This window comes from Ambystoma mexicanum, chromosome 1p (assembly GCF_040938575.1).
Source record: "Ambystoma mexicanum isolate Mex_15411 chromosome 1p, UKY_AmexF1_1, whole genome shotgun sequence".
Taxonomy (NCBI): Eukaryota; Metazoa; Chordata; class Amphibia; order Caudata; family Ambystomatidae; genus Ambystoma; species Ambystoma mexicanum.
The window spans coordinates 620139514-620157301 of NC_090921.1; the positions used below are offsets into that span (position 1 = coordinate 620139514).

Consider the following 17788-nt stretch of genomic DNA (forward strand, 5'->3'; position numbering starts at 1 on the left):
TATCTAGTGAAAGGAAACAGTCCGTAGTCTCCTTACCAGTAGCGCCACTGTCAGAAATCAGCAACAATAAGGGTTAATTACGGATAGAGAAAGTACCTCCGATTAGGTCTGGTTGGGTTTGAGTAATACTGTGACATTAGCCACTAGATGGCCCCTTTACGCTCGTTACTGTAATCCAGACTTCATATGATCAATATTTTGAGTTTAGCAATGGAAGATGTTGCCATAGGTTTGGGCCCCACCAATCTGTTCACTGTGCTCCCCACATATAGAAATCAACCTTCATACTCGGTCGATACCAGATCTGTTCTCTGGGCCCTTGTGGGTATAGCCCTATGCTTAGGGGTTGCCATGCTTGGCATAACCTCTGATTGGATTTACCTAGTGTTGCCAGAGTATTCAAAAGAGCTCATACTCCTTTTGTAGTAGAATCTCTTCTGCCCGGTGTCCATTCAGCTACCTTCCTCTTGCCTCCATCCCAAGGAAATCCATGCCATTTAAAGGATTGGTACCTTACAGCTTCAGATTTCAGTCGGGTAATTTGCCACAGAGCATGTCTCTTTGCTTCCTAGCTTTGTAGAGGTGTGCTTGGTAGCAAAGGCATTAATGACTGTCCACTTAATCACAACCAAAAGACAACTCTTCCTAGCTGAGAAACTCAACAACTTCAGAGGTCAGTGCACCACTAGAAGCCATGACATCACCAGACTGGAAACAACAAACTACAAGAGGGAAAACAACAGCAAAACTGCCTTTTTCCTATGTACTCTTTCACTGGAACAAGTTACCGACATAGGTAAGCCTGCCCCTCTCCCCACCTACACTTCGGGAAATACCTGAAAAGCATACTTTTCAAAGAACAACTTGCCAATCACTCCATTCAACTTTAATTATGCCTCCTCTTGTGCTCCCCCACCTCTGTTCCCTCTATTAATTCCAGCACGTTGCTTGTAAGCCCCTGGCGCCACACCTGATGTGCAAAGCTTGTTGCCTTCCAGCGAGGTTGTCATTTTCTAAATCCCACACATACATTAGATCTCGGTGCCTCATATGACCCTCACTGACCTGTAAATTACACTATCCTTTACCATTTGGTCTTTCCAACTCAGGGCGCAAGTACCACTGGCCTACCCAACCAGCTCACACCATATGATCAATGGGAGCAAACCATCATTCTCACCCGGGGAAAGGAGTTCAGCCAATCAATTGGCTGGAAATGTGATCAAGAACACACAGTGAACCACCCACGTTTTGCCAGCCACCCCAGGGTCTTCCCCTGGTCCAGCCACCTTGATTATGGGGCGACAACAGTGAGGCCTTCCCTGTTGATTCCCAAAACCCCTACCACTCCCACACCCCCCATGACACCCCCGCACCCGTCCCTCACTCCCCCTTCCTCCCTTTCCACTTACCTGCTGGACCAGAGGATTGTACTCCTGTCCTGGTGCTCTGTCTCACCTGCAGCCACTGCCATAGAAATAGAAACTCAGTCCCTTTTCTCTTTACAATGGCAACGGGCATCTTTTTTTTACTGGAGATTAGGCTCACACAATGTGCATGGAGCCTGCCTACAGTGTACAAATAAAACAAACTATTCACACTCCAGATGAATCCCGGGATGCGAATAGCAATCGCCCCCAGCATTGGGGGCGTACAGAGACGGTAATGGCACTGAACCCTCACCGCCCCCTAAGCAGAGGTGACTACTACAATAAACCAAGGGAAAGCATTGTGCGGCAAAGGACCAGCTACTGCATGCTGTCACTTGTGCCTCCGCTCCCACTGACCCTTACCACTGTATCATTCTCTTTGCGTCTGATTCACCCAGCCTATGGGACCTTGGAACGGCAGCTGTGGAGAGCCAGAAGCAGGCAGGCGCCATCTTGAAGTCAACACTGCAGTCTGCTGATTGTGTCCCTTGTTTATCTCAGCCATATGAACAAGAAAGGATCCCAACAATCAGTCTTGCTTGCTCTCTTTTCTTGTGCTACTGATGAAAAAAAAAGAAATTGTGTAGGACGTGGAGCTTTTCTGCAAAGCCCCATTGATCAGTAACCATCTTGCTGATCAGTCCTATACCTACTGTTTGTAATATAGTAAAACCTTTTTCATTAAGGCGGGCTCTACAAAAAAGAGTAAACTAGATAACTGTCTATTGCGCCAACAGTAGAGTACACCGCAGGGTGCCACTTTGGCCCAAACAATATTAAATCTGACCACAAAATAGGGTGTTGTGGGGGTTCCAAATCGACACTTTGCTTGGGGTATATCAGTCCTTGCACTGGCACTGCTTTTCTGCTCCCGTATTAAGGAATAAAGCAAGCAGATTTTGCTTTACTCAATATTTGATAAAGAATTGTGTACTGATGAGACAAGAGGCCACATAGATGAGTTAAGAATGCTACACAAGACCACTCCACTTGACATTGCATTACACCAAGTTAAACCTATGCAGTGCGCCTATTGCTTATAAATCATTGTACTTAGGAGGCACCATTATTTTTTCACTCTTTTTATTTCCTTTTTATTTATTTGTTTATTTCTATCGCGACGGAGCCCGCAGGCATCAGGGCGCGTACATTGAGACACGGACAACAGAAGAGACAGGACTGTTAATACCTACAGGGAGAAGAGATCATTTACTTGAATAGTAATGTTTTTAGTTTCTTTTTGAAGATCAGAAAATGAAATTCCAATCTTAGAAAACATGGCAGCTCGTTCCATTTTTCAGCAGCTTTAAGTGCGAATGAACGTCCCAATCCTTTGGCTCTTTTGGCACATGTCTGAGCAACCAGGCCATGAGCTTCGGATCTCAGAGATCGGCCCGGTTGATAGGGAATTATCTGCTCTTTCAAATAGGCTGGGGCTGAGCCATGGAGGCAATGGCGTCCAAGGATCATGGCTTTGAAAGCAATACGATCTTCCAGGGCTGGCCATTGGAGTAACTGCCTATCTTCTGAAAAATGCTCCCTCCTTTTTTTCTTTTTGATAGTTCTCACAGCGTTGTTCTGGATAATTTGCCATTGCACATAACATGAAAAACAGATTGGACCTGTTTACTCCATTTCCGAAAGCATGCAAAAATAATAATATTCAATTTTTTTTCCCCCTTGAAGTAAAACTTTACAACCTTTACACAAAAACAGAGTAAGTCTAGGCAAAACATCGCTGTGCTCCATTCATAAAATTAGCAAACATGCGGGGGAAATTAATGTTTTTTTTTTTTGCAGTGGTGCGTAACTTTAACTTTAATGCAAAATTCCCCTCCTCCTACCGTTTTCTGCATCTAACTTTAGCAAAGACTTGGATCATGACTAATGCCTTGTGAAGAGGACTACAGTCTTTCCCAAGGAAATGGTACCCGCAACATCGCAAACTCTGCGAAGAAACTCATACACCATGTCCTTGCCTTCGAGCACCCTGAAGGATAATTCCACGGTTAGAGGCGCTGACATCCTGCAGCTCAGCCCACATCAGCACGTTGAATTGCTTTCCCAGCACATTCTATTACCCCCCCCTTATTTGGCTTGAACATAGAGGCCTACAGGCATTTGCAAATCATCACAAAGGACCAGACCATACAGGGCTACACTAGGCACCGGTTGTGACCCACACTGCTATGTTGGCTTTTGTCCTACCTTCATTATGAATGTGTTTGGATTTCACTAGAGGAAAGCTTAACCTTTACCGGATGATACGGGTGTAGATAGTTCCCTGAACATTCTGCTAGGCAGCCCTCGAGTCACAGAGCTTCCATCTGCAGAGACGGCTTCAGCTCTTCCAGATCGACGGCGGTCACTGCCCCATACATTACCATATGGTGATGTTTGAGAAGATGAAATTCCCCCTTCTACAAGAATGTCACATTTGCATTCTCTGATCAATACTTGTTCCCAGGAGTATGGGGGGCAGGTTAGTTTCCAGGGGCCCTCCATGCCCTGCTGGGGCCAGATTCTTGAGGTGTTCCGGGCCAAGGGACACTATTGTAGGCGTCTGGTCTCACTTGTCCCTCTTAAGCAAGACTTGGCAATAAACATATTCAAGGCTGGGCCTTTTAAGCAGGACATGGAGATGTAGGAAATTCGAGTCTTAAAAGGTTGAAGCGTGACTACCATACCTAAACCTGAGTCGCCCCTAGTAGTCTTCCTGCAATATGCCAGCAAAGTTAAAAAGAATCCTAGTTATAACTATTTGGGGGGAGAGAAATAGGACTTCCACTGGATTGAGGTTGAGCTCTTGAACCCGCTCAGCTTCCGATTTAAAATATTTACTTGAGATAGTCTTCCAACGACGTGGGTTAAATGCACCTTTTCACTTTGACTAAATCGGGCCCTGTCACAGGTACGTAGCAGAAGAAAGGCAATTGTGGGTGAAGGCGGGAAGGGACGTAAAGTAGACCCTGCAGAAGGCTAATGGGACGTGCATGCATGCATGCTTGGCCAATCTAGTGATTATGCTTTGGCAGGTTTTCAGTCCTCTCCACCAGGTGGAGGTTTTACCACTTGCTTTCAATGCAGTGGGCTGGAACGACAGGAGTCGTGGCCTCGGAGGATGCAATACCATCTATGCCAGGTCAGTAGAGAGAGGAGTCACGCTAATCTCCATGCTCCTACCACAACGAGCACCTGTACCCAATGCAATGGGCGCACACTAAAGGGAGTACCCTGATCCCACTGAGCAATAAGGAGGAATTGAACGGCGTTTCCATTGGTGCACCTATTATACTTTAAGTGTTAGGGAGTTAAACTATTTCTACAAGTAAAAGCCTTGAACAGGCTCACAAACTCAAAAGCCCAGTTTAGAGTAATTGACTGCACCAATGTTATTGTAAACACCGACTTTGGAAGACTCTTGTGGAGGCTCGCCACACAGACTCACTGAGTGAAATAAGCTGCTCACAGGCATCTTTTCAATGCCCTCCGCTAGGTTATGAAGAGGCATCTCTATCCAGGTGACCACAAATTCAACCTTGATGCCTCAGACGCCATCTTCCTACAGATTCTCTCCCCTAGAAAATGATGATCCGTGATATTGGGAAAGGAAAGACGATGCACAGACAGAGGGCAATCCATGGCAAAGAGGGAGACACAAAGGGGAGTGGCTAAAAAGGAAAAGTAGATTTTATAGATTGTCTTGGTTATATCCCAAAACAAATCGCAATTTCTAATTCCTAATTTGGTGTTGGTCATGGAGGGTAGTAACCTACCAGGGGCTTCTATCCGCACCAGCCCATTGTGCATAATGAACAACCAATCTATACCTGCATGCAGTGGTGACAATTTCAATAGGAAAAAGTAGAGAGGTGAAATCAGCACCAATTAAAAGTGTTTATGGTTGATTTGATTTACTTGTACTGAGCTACCGGACATAATTAACTGCATCAAGCTTCAACCTTTCCAGCAAGGGGCCAGGTTAGTCCCTATAAACGATGCCTAGACTTCATTAAACAAATTGCTCTAGAGTGATTTCCAAAAGTGGGTCAGCTCTTTCAAGTTCCTAATCTTCCAAGGGATGGAGTTCCAAAGTTTTGGTCCGTAGAATGAAGCATCGGTCTCCTCTGGTGATGCAGGGAGTACGAGGAATATGTATTTTATTTTTTATTTTCGTTATTCGATTGTTTAAAGCGCAGACGTAGCTCAAGAAGCGCTGTACAGAGTGTGGGTAGCCAGCATTTTGGCTGCCATCTTTTAACAGTAGCGCAGTACTGCGAAGTCTGTGCGTCGGTATGTGCGTCAATTGGAATTAGTCCTGGGCCAGGTGTTGTTGAAAGAGCCATGTTTTGAGAGATGTGCGAAATTGAAGAATTGCAGGGGCATTGGAGGGGAAGACAATGCAGTTTGCGTAGGATGGGGGTAATTCAGTCAAATTATCATGCTCCAGTGATAAGATGTGCTGGAGCGTGTATGACTGCTTTTAGGGGAGCCCAGTGAGCAGCTGGGAGCCCTGCCAGGACAGAATTTCTGCCATCGATATGTGAGACCACAAGGGCCTACACTACGTTCCGGAAGTCCTGCGGTGGGATGAAGGGTTTGATTTTTTAAAGGGTAGAGATTCTGAGCCAGGCTATTTGGGCCTTCTTGGCTATGTGTTTCTGGAAGGACAGATTACTGTCAATGGTGAAGCCTAAGGATTTTGCTGAGTCCGGGAGTTGTGGATGAAATCCTTCTAGGCGCATAGCATTGAGTCATTGTTGGACAAGTAGTTTTTAGCCGGCGTACCTATGAGCATGAATTCAGTCTTGGATGGGTTGAGTTTGAGGTAAGCAATTGACATCCAGGACAGGATAATCGCTAGGTAATTGCGAAGACAAATGATGCCCTGCACGCTGTTTACTCTCATGTACAACTGAGTATCATCTGGGTATTGGTGGATGGCTATATTGTGATATTTGAGGAGAGTGCCCAGAGGGACCATGTACAGGTTAAAAAAGATTGGTGAGAAGATGGAGCCTTTGGGGATCCCGCAGGAGACCTGGAGATTGTTAGAACGCAACAAGGTCATCTGGACAGCCTGGTGTCTTCCTGTGAGGTAGGCGGTAAACCAATACAGGACAGTGCCAGAGAATCCCATCCTGACAGCAAGGAGGGAGAGAAGGATGCAATGGTTGACAATGTTGAATGCAGCCGAGAGGTCAAAGAGGATGAGGAGGCATGAGTCGCCCTTATCTATGATTTGGAGGGAATCATCCACCACCTGGATGGTGGCTGTCTCAATGCTACACGTTGGGCAGAACCCTGACCGATAGTCATTTAGGAGGTGGAGTTGTTAGATTCTGGTGAGCAGGGGAGTTGCTAGGTCTGGAAATCACCCGGGGCTATGCTGATGTCGGAACTGTTGGGACTGGGCGCTAGCTAGTCTTTTGGCTGTAGCTCCTGAGATTCTATCCGGGGCTACAACCAAAAGATCAGGGGCTATAGCCCCCTTATCCCCCCCCTAGCAACGCCCCTGCTGGTGAGCATTTGTGTAGCATCCACTTTTTCCAAGATTTTGCCGCCAATAAATGGGAGGTTCATAATGGGCCTGTATTTGGCCAGGTCATCAGGATTTAGGGTTGTTTTTTTTCAAAAGAGGTCATATGAAACCAGTCTTAAAGGTGTCCGGGAATTGTCCTTTTGCAAGGGGGACATTGATAATGCTGAGGAGAGCATTGAGCGCCAGACCTGTCAATTGTTTAATGATGTAGGCCGGAATTATGTGATCAGAGTAAAAAGTAGGTTTGAGGGATGCAATCATTTTTAGGTGATCTGGAGGAAAGTGAGGAGAGAATAGTGTCCATGCTAGGGTGCAGGGGATGTCAATGCTGTAAGAGGTTGAGACGATGGTCTCTCAGATTTTATCTATTTTTTCAATAAAAAAATGTGTTCATTCTGTCACATTCTTCCTGAGGTGCTGGTACCTGGGGCTGGTGAGGGTTTGTATAATGCTTTACTACTTCAAAGAGGGCTTTGCTCGTCTTTAAGGCTGTTGCAATGGTGGTGGAGCATGCAGCTTTGTCCTCAGTAAACAGTATCCTACAGATTGCATGAAGAGATTTGAGGTTGGTGAGGTCTCCCAAGTTACGTTTTGTTCCACCACCGTTTCTCAAGAGCTCCGATTGATTGTTGGAGGCTAGCTCGGGGGTGTACCATGTGGCGGATAGTGTGGTTTTAGCCCAGTTGCATTTTAGAGGGGCATGAGTTGCTGAATAATTCCAGGAGGCCCGAGGCATTCCCTGTGGTGGGGAAGTCTGCAAAGTTTGCTTCTAGCTCAATGACCGGGAAGCTTTTGAATGAGCATCATCGAGTGTGTTTAGCCTGCCCTTTGTGAGCCGTAGTCGAGTGGCTGACTGATAATGGGATGGCGGCGTGGTCAGGCCAGTAAAGTGGGATAGGGTCTGCACAGGTGATGCAGGGGGATGGTGTGAAGACTAGCTTTAGGGTGCTGCCTTTGTTGTGTGTGGGAGAGAGCACAATTTACTTAAGGTTCACGAGAACGGTCAGTGCGAAAAGCGTGCTTCAAGCGCGGTTGTCAGCCTGTGACTCCGAGACGTTAATATCCCAGAGAAAGTTATTACTAGAATGTGGTAATTTGGCAGAGGAGAGTACGTTGAAGATGTCTGCAAAGAAAGATTCACTCCTGTGAAGTGGTCTGTAGATGAGGTGGAAGGTGATGGGTTCCTTGTGCGATAGAGGGAACCGGCAGACACATGATTCAAATGAGCTTGTTCTGGGAGAGGGGATGATGGAGCATGGCCAATAGCTCCTCTGGATGATTGCCACTCCACCTCCTGGCCTTCCTGGCCGGTCGGCATCTTGGATGTAGTATCCTTTGGGTGGGAGGATGTTGAAAACATGTGTGGAGGATGATGTTTCAGTGATGAAGAGGGCAGCAAGGTTGTATGAGATGAGGTCAGCAATCTCTGCAGCGTGAGCGACTGCTGTGCGAGCATTGATCAACATGAGGGGGCGTGTTCATGTGGTCCGTGCGTGTTGGATGGGCGCAAGGGCAATATTGATGAAGCTCACTAGGGTAGCTTGCCGGGGCTACCGAGGGCACTTGGCCATTCAAACCCTATTGAGAGTGGGGATGGGCTGTCGAGGGAGAAGCCACATGGTGATGTCTTTTGGTGAGTAGCAGTAGTAGCGATTATTGAAATGCAGGATAGCGGGTCAGTACCATGGCCCTATCAGGTATGAACAGTCACAAACAGATGAGTTCCTTGTCTTTGCACATCCTTTGCTGAAGACGCCAATGATGAGGACGCCTAAGGAAGGCTGATTAAATAGGTGGGGTGGAGCAACTGACTTGCAGGGATATATATTTAAGTTTATGGTTTAATTAAGTGTGCGTGCTATTAGTGTGTGCGCTAAAAATTATAGCTATTGCTAGACAAATTGTTGACACGATTTGTAAATCCCCATTTGATGTAAAATTGTGCTCTAATTGTGCTCTTTATTTGTGGAAAACACTGACTAGCACTTGTGTAGACCACTACTTGCTGCTGCAGACTGCCGGAATTGTTGTAGTAGTTTCTTGAAAACAACATTTGCCAGTTTTCCCAACCCTCTTCAACACATCCGCGGCGGGTTAGCGCTGGTGCATTTCAAGAGGCCAGTGCTTGCCAGTTTGCGACGGATCGCTGCGTCTTGGCACCCCTCTTGTAGGTCCACTTCTCCAAAATGTCCTCTGTCTGTGTCCTCCCCTGCACCCCTTCCCCGGAGTAACGGCTGCAGAAATACTAAGCAATGGCTCTTCAGCCGAACAGCATAGTATCCCAGCATGACGTTGCAACCTTGCTTCACCAACATATCATGTGAGCAGATGGGTGTTCAACCGTCAGTTGACAACATTGCTATGCATGATTTTTCCACTTTGTCCTCCCTGCCGGTTAGTGCCGGACCTTATCCCATAGTGATTATTTGTTCCTCACATCATCATGACCAGTGTAATAACATGGATAGCAAGACTGTTTAAATCCCATGGTAATATGGACCTGCTTCATACCCACCCCAATATGGATTCCTATAACGTGAATAAACCCCCGATACAGACATCTGCAGACTTTTGTGGCGGTGTAGACTTGGATGCGGTAACTTGTAACAAAGCAACCATCTAAGAGGTGGTGCCCCGGCTTGCAAACCCCTCCAATGCCAAATTATAATACAACAGCCTTTTTACCTGACCCTAATACTGCAATACACATAGAGGATACCATAATACCCACCACGAGAGGACTCACCATAAAGCTCAAGTGCATTTAGTTAAATACCAGGTCTTTAATCAGACACTCCACTGAGGTAGTGGACTGCATCATCAGCCATAAGATCAAAATATGCACAATTACAGAATCCTGGCTGCATGATGCTGCAGGGCCATACTTTCACTTGCGGTTCCCACAGGGTACAATATCTTGAGAGCGGACTGTGTGAGTGTCAAATGCGGGGGAGTGCTCTGATTTTTTATATGTCCCTACAGATTTGAAAGATTGAAAGTATTATCTTATCTGATTGTGAGGTAATATGGGCCAAGGTGGCAACTGACCCCAACTCCACCTTTAACATCTTCCTCATCTATAGACCCAGTGAGACAGGCATGACATCAAGAGATGACACAGACTACAGAATGTGAATTCAACAATATGATTGATTAATTACCAGGATGGGTGTAATGCCTAACTTTCCCTATAGCTATGGTGGGAACTTCCCTACCTAAAGAAACTAAGGAAAGTCGATGTTCCCAAGTCCAAATCAAAAGCCCGTCTGTGTCAAAATCTATGCGTGCCCTCACATCTAATACAACAATGTAGTGTATGGTTATTCTAACTCAAATAGTGTTCAACATAAAGTCTGGAGCATCTCTAGCTCTCTTCCCCACATTCAGGATACAGTTCCAACAATTAGAGGCTTCAAGTGTCCTTTCAGGACTTGAGTGTATCTTCCCTCAAAGCACACTTGGTTTCAATATATAAAGTTCAAAAGGAGCTTGGGATTCCCTTCCCCAAGCTTCAAGCACAGGTGCAGCAAAGGTTCAAGAAACACTTGTTCTTGATTGGGTGCTGACTTATAATATCATTATTGGGGATGTTGAAATGAACCCATGTCTGTGGTCTGACCACCATTTCATTGAATGGAGCATATCTATACCAGCCCCTATAAAAAACAGTCCTACAAAATGCTGGGTTTCATATAAGAATCTTTGCAAGCAAACACCTTCCACCATGGCCCCCTTTCATTGCACCCACTATTGACAGCTTGCCCAATCTGAACTCAGCTGAAGAGTCGGCAGCCACATATCAAAATATGTTTGAGAATGCTGTCCACAGCTTGGCACTGGTGAAATCTCGCCTGTTGAAAATACAACTCAATAAAATCTGGTTTCTGCCTGACAATTCACAATCTTAAAAAAAAGAACATCAAAGCTCTGAAGCAGTGGAAGAAAAAGAAATCCACTAAGGACAAACTTATTTATTCTTTTGCTATCAAACCGCCTGCGATGCAAAAAAAAAGACATCTTTGGACCATAGAATTGCTGGAGAAGCCTCCAATTCCAAGCAGCTCTTCAGAATTATAAAGGAACCACTGCCCTCGCCCATAATAGGTGATTAAAGACTAATTGATGCACAGCCATTCAAAATGCCTTGATGGATAAGTTAAAAAACCATTAAACTAGACATGGCAGCCAAATGTGGTGCAGGGGGAAGATCTAAAGAAAATACAGCTCCCATGAGGACTAATGTGCCCCTCGTTAAATTTGAGTTTCAATCAGTAACTGAGCAAGACTTAGCAGAGGAAACTAAAGCCCACGAAATGTAAAGGGGACATCTGCCCTGCTCTCATGGTTAAGTCATGCACCCCTCATTTAGTCTCTCTAATCCCGAAATGTTTGAATGCCTCACTTAGGGAAAATTGTGTACCATCTTGTATAAAACAGGCATGGATCTCTCCCCTGATAAAAAAAAAACGCCCTCCTGGACCCTAATGTGCCAGATAACTACCGGCCCATTACTAATGTCCCTTGTCTATTGAAAATACTTGTTAAGGTAGCTTATTTACAAATCAAGGAGTTGTTTTCCAATCATGAAATCCTGGGACAGAAATAATCTGGTTTTAGACGCACCCAGAGTACTGAGTCTACTCTGCTAGACCTGAAAACTAACATCTTCAACACCTTTTAGAAAGGCAACATAGTGTTGCTCGTGCTGTTGGATCTGCCTGCAGCATTCGATTTAGCGGACCATTTCATACTGGCAGAGAGACTGCGGAACACGCCATTGTGTTCATCATGAGCAATGGAGTGGTTAAAATCCTCTCTCTCTGATTGCAAGGCCAACGTGTTCTTGGGAGGGGTTATGGCAGAAGAGTTTCCGGTAACGTGTGGGGTCCCACAAGGCTTGTGTGTGTTGCCAATGTTGTTTAAGATTTTTATGCTACTCCTATTTGAACAACTGGATGCTGAAGGCATAATCTATGCCAGCTATGCAGACAACACACAATCCCTTATTCCTCTCTGGGAATTATAGCACTGACTCCATCACTGTCAACTCCACTGATGGTCCGATTTAAACTTGGATGCAAGTTAATGGGCTTGCGCTCAATGAATCCAAGACAGAGCTCATGGTCATGGGTACAGCACCACAGCTATGTGAGCTAAGCCCAGAATATCAGCACTTTGTCATCTCAGGGTGTACCATCGCCACCCAACCCAAAGCCAAGACCTTAGGAGTTACCCTGGATCAAGAGCTTAATATGAAAGCCCAAGTTAATAGCCTTGTTTCAGCCACTTCCTACCATCTGAAACTACTCGCTCAGCTCTGACCCTTCTTGAATCCCACCAATGGTGGTGCTATTGCATGAGCCATCAAAGTGGCGAAGCTGGATTAATGCTCCAGCCTACTGCTGGGTATTGCCAAGGGGGTACTCGCCCATTTACAAGTTATCGAGAACAACACTGTACGCATTGTCGAGGTTCTGCGCAGAACGGACGATGAGTCTGCGGCTATTAAAGCCCCACACTGGCACCCTGTTAGCAGCAGGATCGCTTTCCGAGGGCACTGCATAACACATAGGTGCTTGTACAGACAGAGACTTAGGTACTTGTACAGCAGCATCTTATGGTTGCCAGCCTTAAGAGTTTTAAGATCCAATAATGCCTGCCTTCTGGAAATACCAGAGGTCAGACTCACCATCGTGGCCCAGGGACCCTTTCCTTACTTCCGGATTTGAGAGCAGGCACCTCGCTAGCTGCCTTTAAACGTGTGTTGAAACCCGCTCTGTTTTATTAAACCCCCCCACTTCCTGACCGATGCCCACTCGGCATGATTCTGATTAACTGTACTTTGTTGTTTTGGTTAGCCATGTCTCTGGGCTTTTTTTTTTCTTCCTGCGCTATACAAGTAAAATTCATAAATACAATATCTAAATGTATTAAGGGCAACACATACAGGAACTCGGGGGTGGTCATGCCATGGTTCTTGATGATAGTAGAGGTGATTTGTGTGATCTGGAGGTGTCACCCACAACATGAAGAACCACGCCCTAGCACAATGGCGCAGCAGAAGCGGGCCCGCTAAAGAGACTCATGATGTCATAATGACTGGATAGATTAATAGCAACAGAGAGCGACACAATGTTGCCACTTTTTCCCTCCAGATTTATTCATTAGATAGGTTTTGATGGAGCACGCAACCTTTTCTTAGAACGTGCCGGACCTGTGCACTTCCACGTATTAACCGATACACGTGTGCGACTACCATCATGGCGTTTCTTTACTTACAGAAAATGCTACAGCACTACACCATTTTCCATAAATAATCACAGTTTGTAAAAAAAATGAGTCCACGTCCCTCCATTTTCAGTAAATAAGGGCGGGAAATGCACATTCCCTCCTGTATACACGAGGCAGAGTTCTTTAGCACAAGGTTGTCTGCTTTGTGATAGCTTTGCTGGGCTAGTTGCACGCTGCTCAGCGTGTGGTGTGTTTTGAGATATTTGGATGGCAGTCACCTCCCACGCATCACTGCACCAAGGGGCGCCATTTTACAATTGTAAACGTTTTTAGTTTCACACACAAATCATTTTTTTTAATAAAAGAAACCTGCCTTTGCCAAGAAACCCGCCATCCTGTGACTGGAGTTGAATTGCTTGAGAAGAGTACCCTTTTTTCAGTAAATCCACTCAAAATTAGATGCGTAGGTGATCACAACCACACACAAATTAAGCTCTGGCAACCCAGGGGCTTATAAAGTAGAGCAAAACAGATAGAGTAACTGCACATTCTTAATCTGGATGAAATACAAACAACAGAAATCGTGCAAAAACCCACACCAACAAAGGCCACAACATTCAGCAAAATCTGTGTCCCAGTGTCTGTTGGCAATAACAGGCGGTTCACAAACAAAGATGGTGGCATGGGAACGCACTATATCCAGTCTATGCACTAGACCAGTGGGGGGCAATTGAATCAAGAAATGACATCATTCAGTCATTGCAATATGATGGCTGTATATTGCAGTGATGCAAGAAGTTTACATTTTATACCGTTGCATCAAGGACTTAAAGCACAGACAACCCGGATGCTATAAGTTGGTTGGATAATGGCTATGAGCAATGCAACGGGATTACCATTAGGTTAGCTAAGGTAACATGGAAATTACTGTGGGCGTAGGCGGCAGATGATGGGAACCTTACCCATGTGAGGGAGACTGGAATTAAGTCTATGTACATAGGTACCAACTTGTTTAAATTGTGAGGACGGTCTCCCATCACTAATGGGCACCTACCCTTCGTGCCATGACTTTCATAGAGTGACAGGGGGGAAAAAAGTTGAGGTTTCTAAAGTCTTGCCGAAAGGATGTTAGTTTTGAAGTCCAGGGGCATTTTTTATACAGGGCCACAGGAACCCTACGCTTGTGCATGATTGGTGGGTGAAAACACACCCCCTCAAACAAGGCAGAGCTGGGAATCTCCGCTTCTCCAAAGCTGGAATTCAGCCTGAGGCTCAAAGGTAAGGAGAACAAGCAGACAATCAATATTGCCACAGTTTGTCCGCAGAGGCGTTGCTAGGGGGGCCTGAAGGGGCTATAGCCCTGGATCTTTTGGTTGTAGCCACGGACAGAAACTCAGGGGCTACAACCAAAAGGCTAGCTAGCCCTGATTCCCGACAGTCCAGACATTAGCATAGCTCCGGATCTATTCCAGACCTTGCAAAATACCTGCTTGTTTTGCTGCCTGGCCGAGTGATAGACACTGCAGGATGGGCTGGGCATGTCAAGGATGTCTCGGGAGGATAGCTCAGGGGCAACGTCCTTGCCTTGGAAGCAAGATGAGACGGAGCACCACAGGGTTCGATCCCCGGGTACGTGCTCAGAAACCTCTGGGTATTGAGCGTGTTATAAATAACCTATCAAATCATATGAAGGATGGGTCTTAGTGGGAGGAACATAAGCTATGTACCATGCAAGGACATTTAGGAGGAGAGCTAGGATCATATTGCACGCAAAATAGAAGCCCCGGGTGAATTTGCCTGAAGATTTGAGGGCAGTGCACCTAAGATTTATGTAGACTTATGGATACCCTAGGAATGCCGGATGAGCAAGCACATCTGTGGCCATATACATTGTGATGTTCCCGGATTACATAATGTATTTAAATTAGACCCATTGCTGGTCGAATGCTTTATATGGGAATGGGTTCGAAATAAAGCCCAGCGGGTGGACTCACTCTAGGTACAAGCAGCTACAAAGGGGAGCATGACCCAAGCGGCTATGATAGTGTCTTGGAGAGTCTAAAGGTGGAGAGCTGGAGATATGACCCAATCCTCCCACTCACGGATGGAAAGCAAAAGAAGCAAAGGGGCCTCAAAATGGAGAAAAAAAACCGGGGTGTTCATAAGTCCCACAGCTTATATGGCAAAGTCCTCAGAGAACAGAATGAACGAAATCTGAATAATTCTACAGTGAAAACAGGGTAACGCCCATTAGCCGGTACAATTTCAACATCAAAGAAATAGTATCAAGGATGACCATGACGAGCATGTGGTTCTGTAATCGATCTCATCTACATTTACTTTCTTTGCAAATCCTGTGCTTAGAATAATAATGACAACAATAATAATTTCGCATTTATATAGTGCTACGAACCCTCAGGTATCCGAGCGCTGCTTATTATTGGTGTGTGTGGTGCTCCTCAGAAGGATAAAAGGCTGAGTTTGGCCCTGCTGGGATTCGAACCTCCGTTGGCCAGCTCTGCACGGATGTCAAAGGGAGCGCTCTGCTTGCTGTGCCACTTGACAGGCTGTAGATGGCGTCGTCATGATGCGCGATATAAAACAATGCTATTTCTTTTAGAGGCAGTGCCATATCACGCCCCTCTGGGGCCATATCACACATGACACTGGATCATTTCGTCGGGCTTACTTGACACTTCACTCAGACCTAGTTATCTGGGAAACTACAGCCATACATTTACACACGCCAGTACAAATTAATAGTGCTACAGATCCAAAGCAGTGACAGATGTGGGTGTAAAAATGCCAGTAATGGCACAGCAAAACAAAGAGCAGGAGAAAATCATGTTCCTTCATTTACAGCACTCAGAAGGACAAGAACCGTGTATCGTCTGTAGGGTCATCATTTTGCACCTAACAATGTCTCCATGGGGTGCAATATCGGATAACAAAAATAAACAGAGTCGATGAAATCATGGAATGAGGCTTTCACGTAAACGTGAGAAACAGGGTTGTGTTGGAGAGTAACGAAAATGTTTGTAAAATCACGCCTTACCTGCACGGGAGCACCACCAGGCGAGTGATGAAGAAGATTACGGCAAAGATGACGAAGAGGACATCGCAGACCCGCTTGAATTTGGTGTAATTGAACATCTTGGCAGGCTAGAGGAGGAAAACAGTAACATAAGATCAGATGACAGGGCTGGGGCAGCCTACGGACACACTTGAGCAATAAGCCCTGAGCCAGGGGTGGGGTGGCATTTCCACGTAAGGTAATTCCCTGGGGCTCGGAGTTATAGGCCCGAGTGAAGCGAGGGCATTAACGAATGCCACAAGGCATTACCAGATGTGGGAATCTGCCCCCAGCAAGGAGCTTATTGCTATTAGTACCCCGGCCCATTATACTGCGTTAATAATAGTGTGTTTTTTTCAGTTGTGAGATTCTATGGTTTTTCACAACCAAACTTTTTTTTTTAAAGATGGCTGCCAGGGATTCCAAACCAAAGTTTGTTATCCTTTTCCTTGGTGGCCATTTAAAACAGTTTAAAACAGTAAACAAAAAAAGGTAGCCGCCATGGAAAGGGAAAAAGGATGACATGTAATCCCTTCTCTCTTTCCATGGCGGCCATTAAAAATATTGAAAAAAATCAACCAAAATATGGCCACCATGGAAAGGGAAAAATAACTACACGTAGTCCCTTCACCCTTTCCATGGCGCTGTGCTACAGATTGGGAGCAGACGCACCGGGGTCATAAGTGTACCCGGCGCGTATGCTCCCAAACAGGATCAAAATGAACAAGGTAAGTGGGGTGGGAGGGAAAGAAATCTAAGGCATAGGATGGTGGGGAGGAAGTGAGGGGGGGCACTTAGCTTGTTCCCCGTGGGTGGAGATGGCGGCCTCCAGCCATGAGGAGGCTCAGAGCGATGGGATTACTGCATTGTAATGCTCCCATTCCGAGCCTCCCCATTGGCTGGGAAGACTAGGCCCCACCCCCGCCGGGTACTAATATGCCATAAGGCCACATCAAAGCAATGATGGGCTCACACTTTGCCCTCTGGCAAACATTCCCAACCTGAATTCAATACTGGAGGTTTGGGTCATTAAGGAGCTTCAGCTCAACCAATGTCCAGAAGTTCGCACCAAAATAAATTCAGCATTTTTGCTGAAGAAAATTGTGCTAACCCCATTTGCGCATTTTTGATTCTGCAAAAAAATGACAATTTAGTATTGCCTATTCTCCACCCTAAAATAAATATGTGGAAGGGGTGCACCACATTCACATGACTGCTTTTTTCCTTATTCGTTTGATTTTTTTGATTTTTTATTCAGATCCAAATGATAACATACAAGTCACTAATATGGACAAACTACTACAACGTATAAATACATTATTACTAACAACCTTTAACATATATAATCAGACATTTAAAGAAACCAAGAAGGGATCTGAAATAATCTCAAAACTATAGAATGTTCAGGATACACATTACAATGAAATGAAACAAAATAACTAAAATAGAGGAGAAGGGTGGGAAGAAAGATGGGGAGGAAATATGCAAACCAACATTAGTAAATCACTGTAT

At 45.5% G+C, this 17788-nt stretch overlaps 1 protein-coding gene across 1 annotated transcript in view; it reads right to left on the bottom strand.

The window, feature by feature from the left end:
* LOC138577213 (ceramide synthase 2-like) overlaps nt 1-17788 on the bottom strand; it is a 929909-nt gene that overhangs the window by 109198 nt on the left and 802923 nt on the right. Inside the window, exon 9 of the mRNA XM_069649612.1 lies at nt 16259-16365. Coding sequence (XP_069505713.1) covers nt 16259-16365 — 107 coding nt within the window. The remainder of the gene's footprint in view (nt 1-16258; nt 16366-17788) is intronic.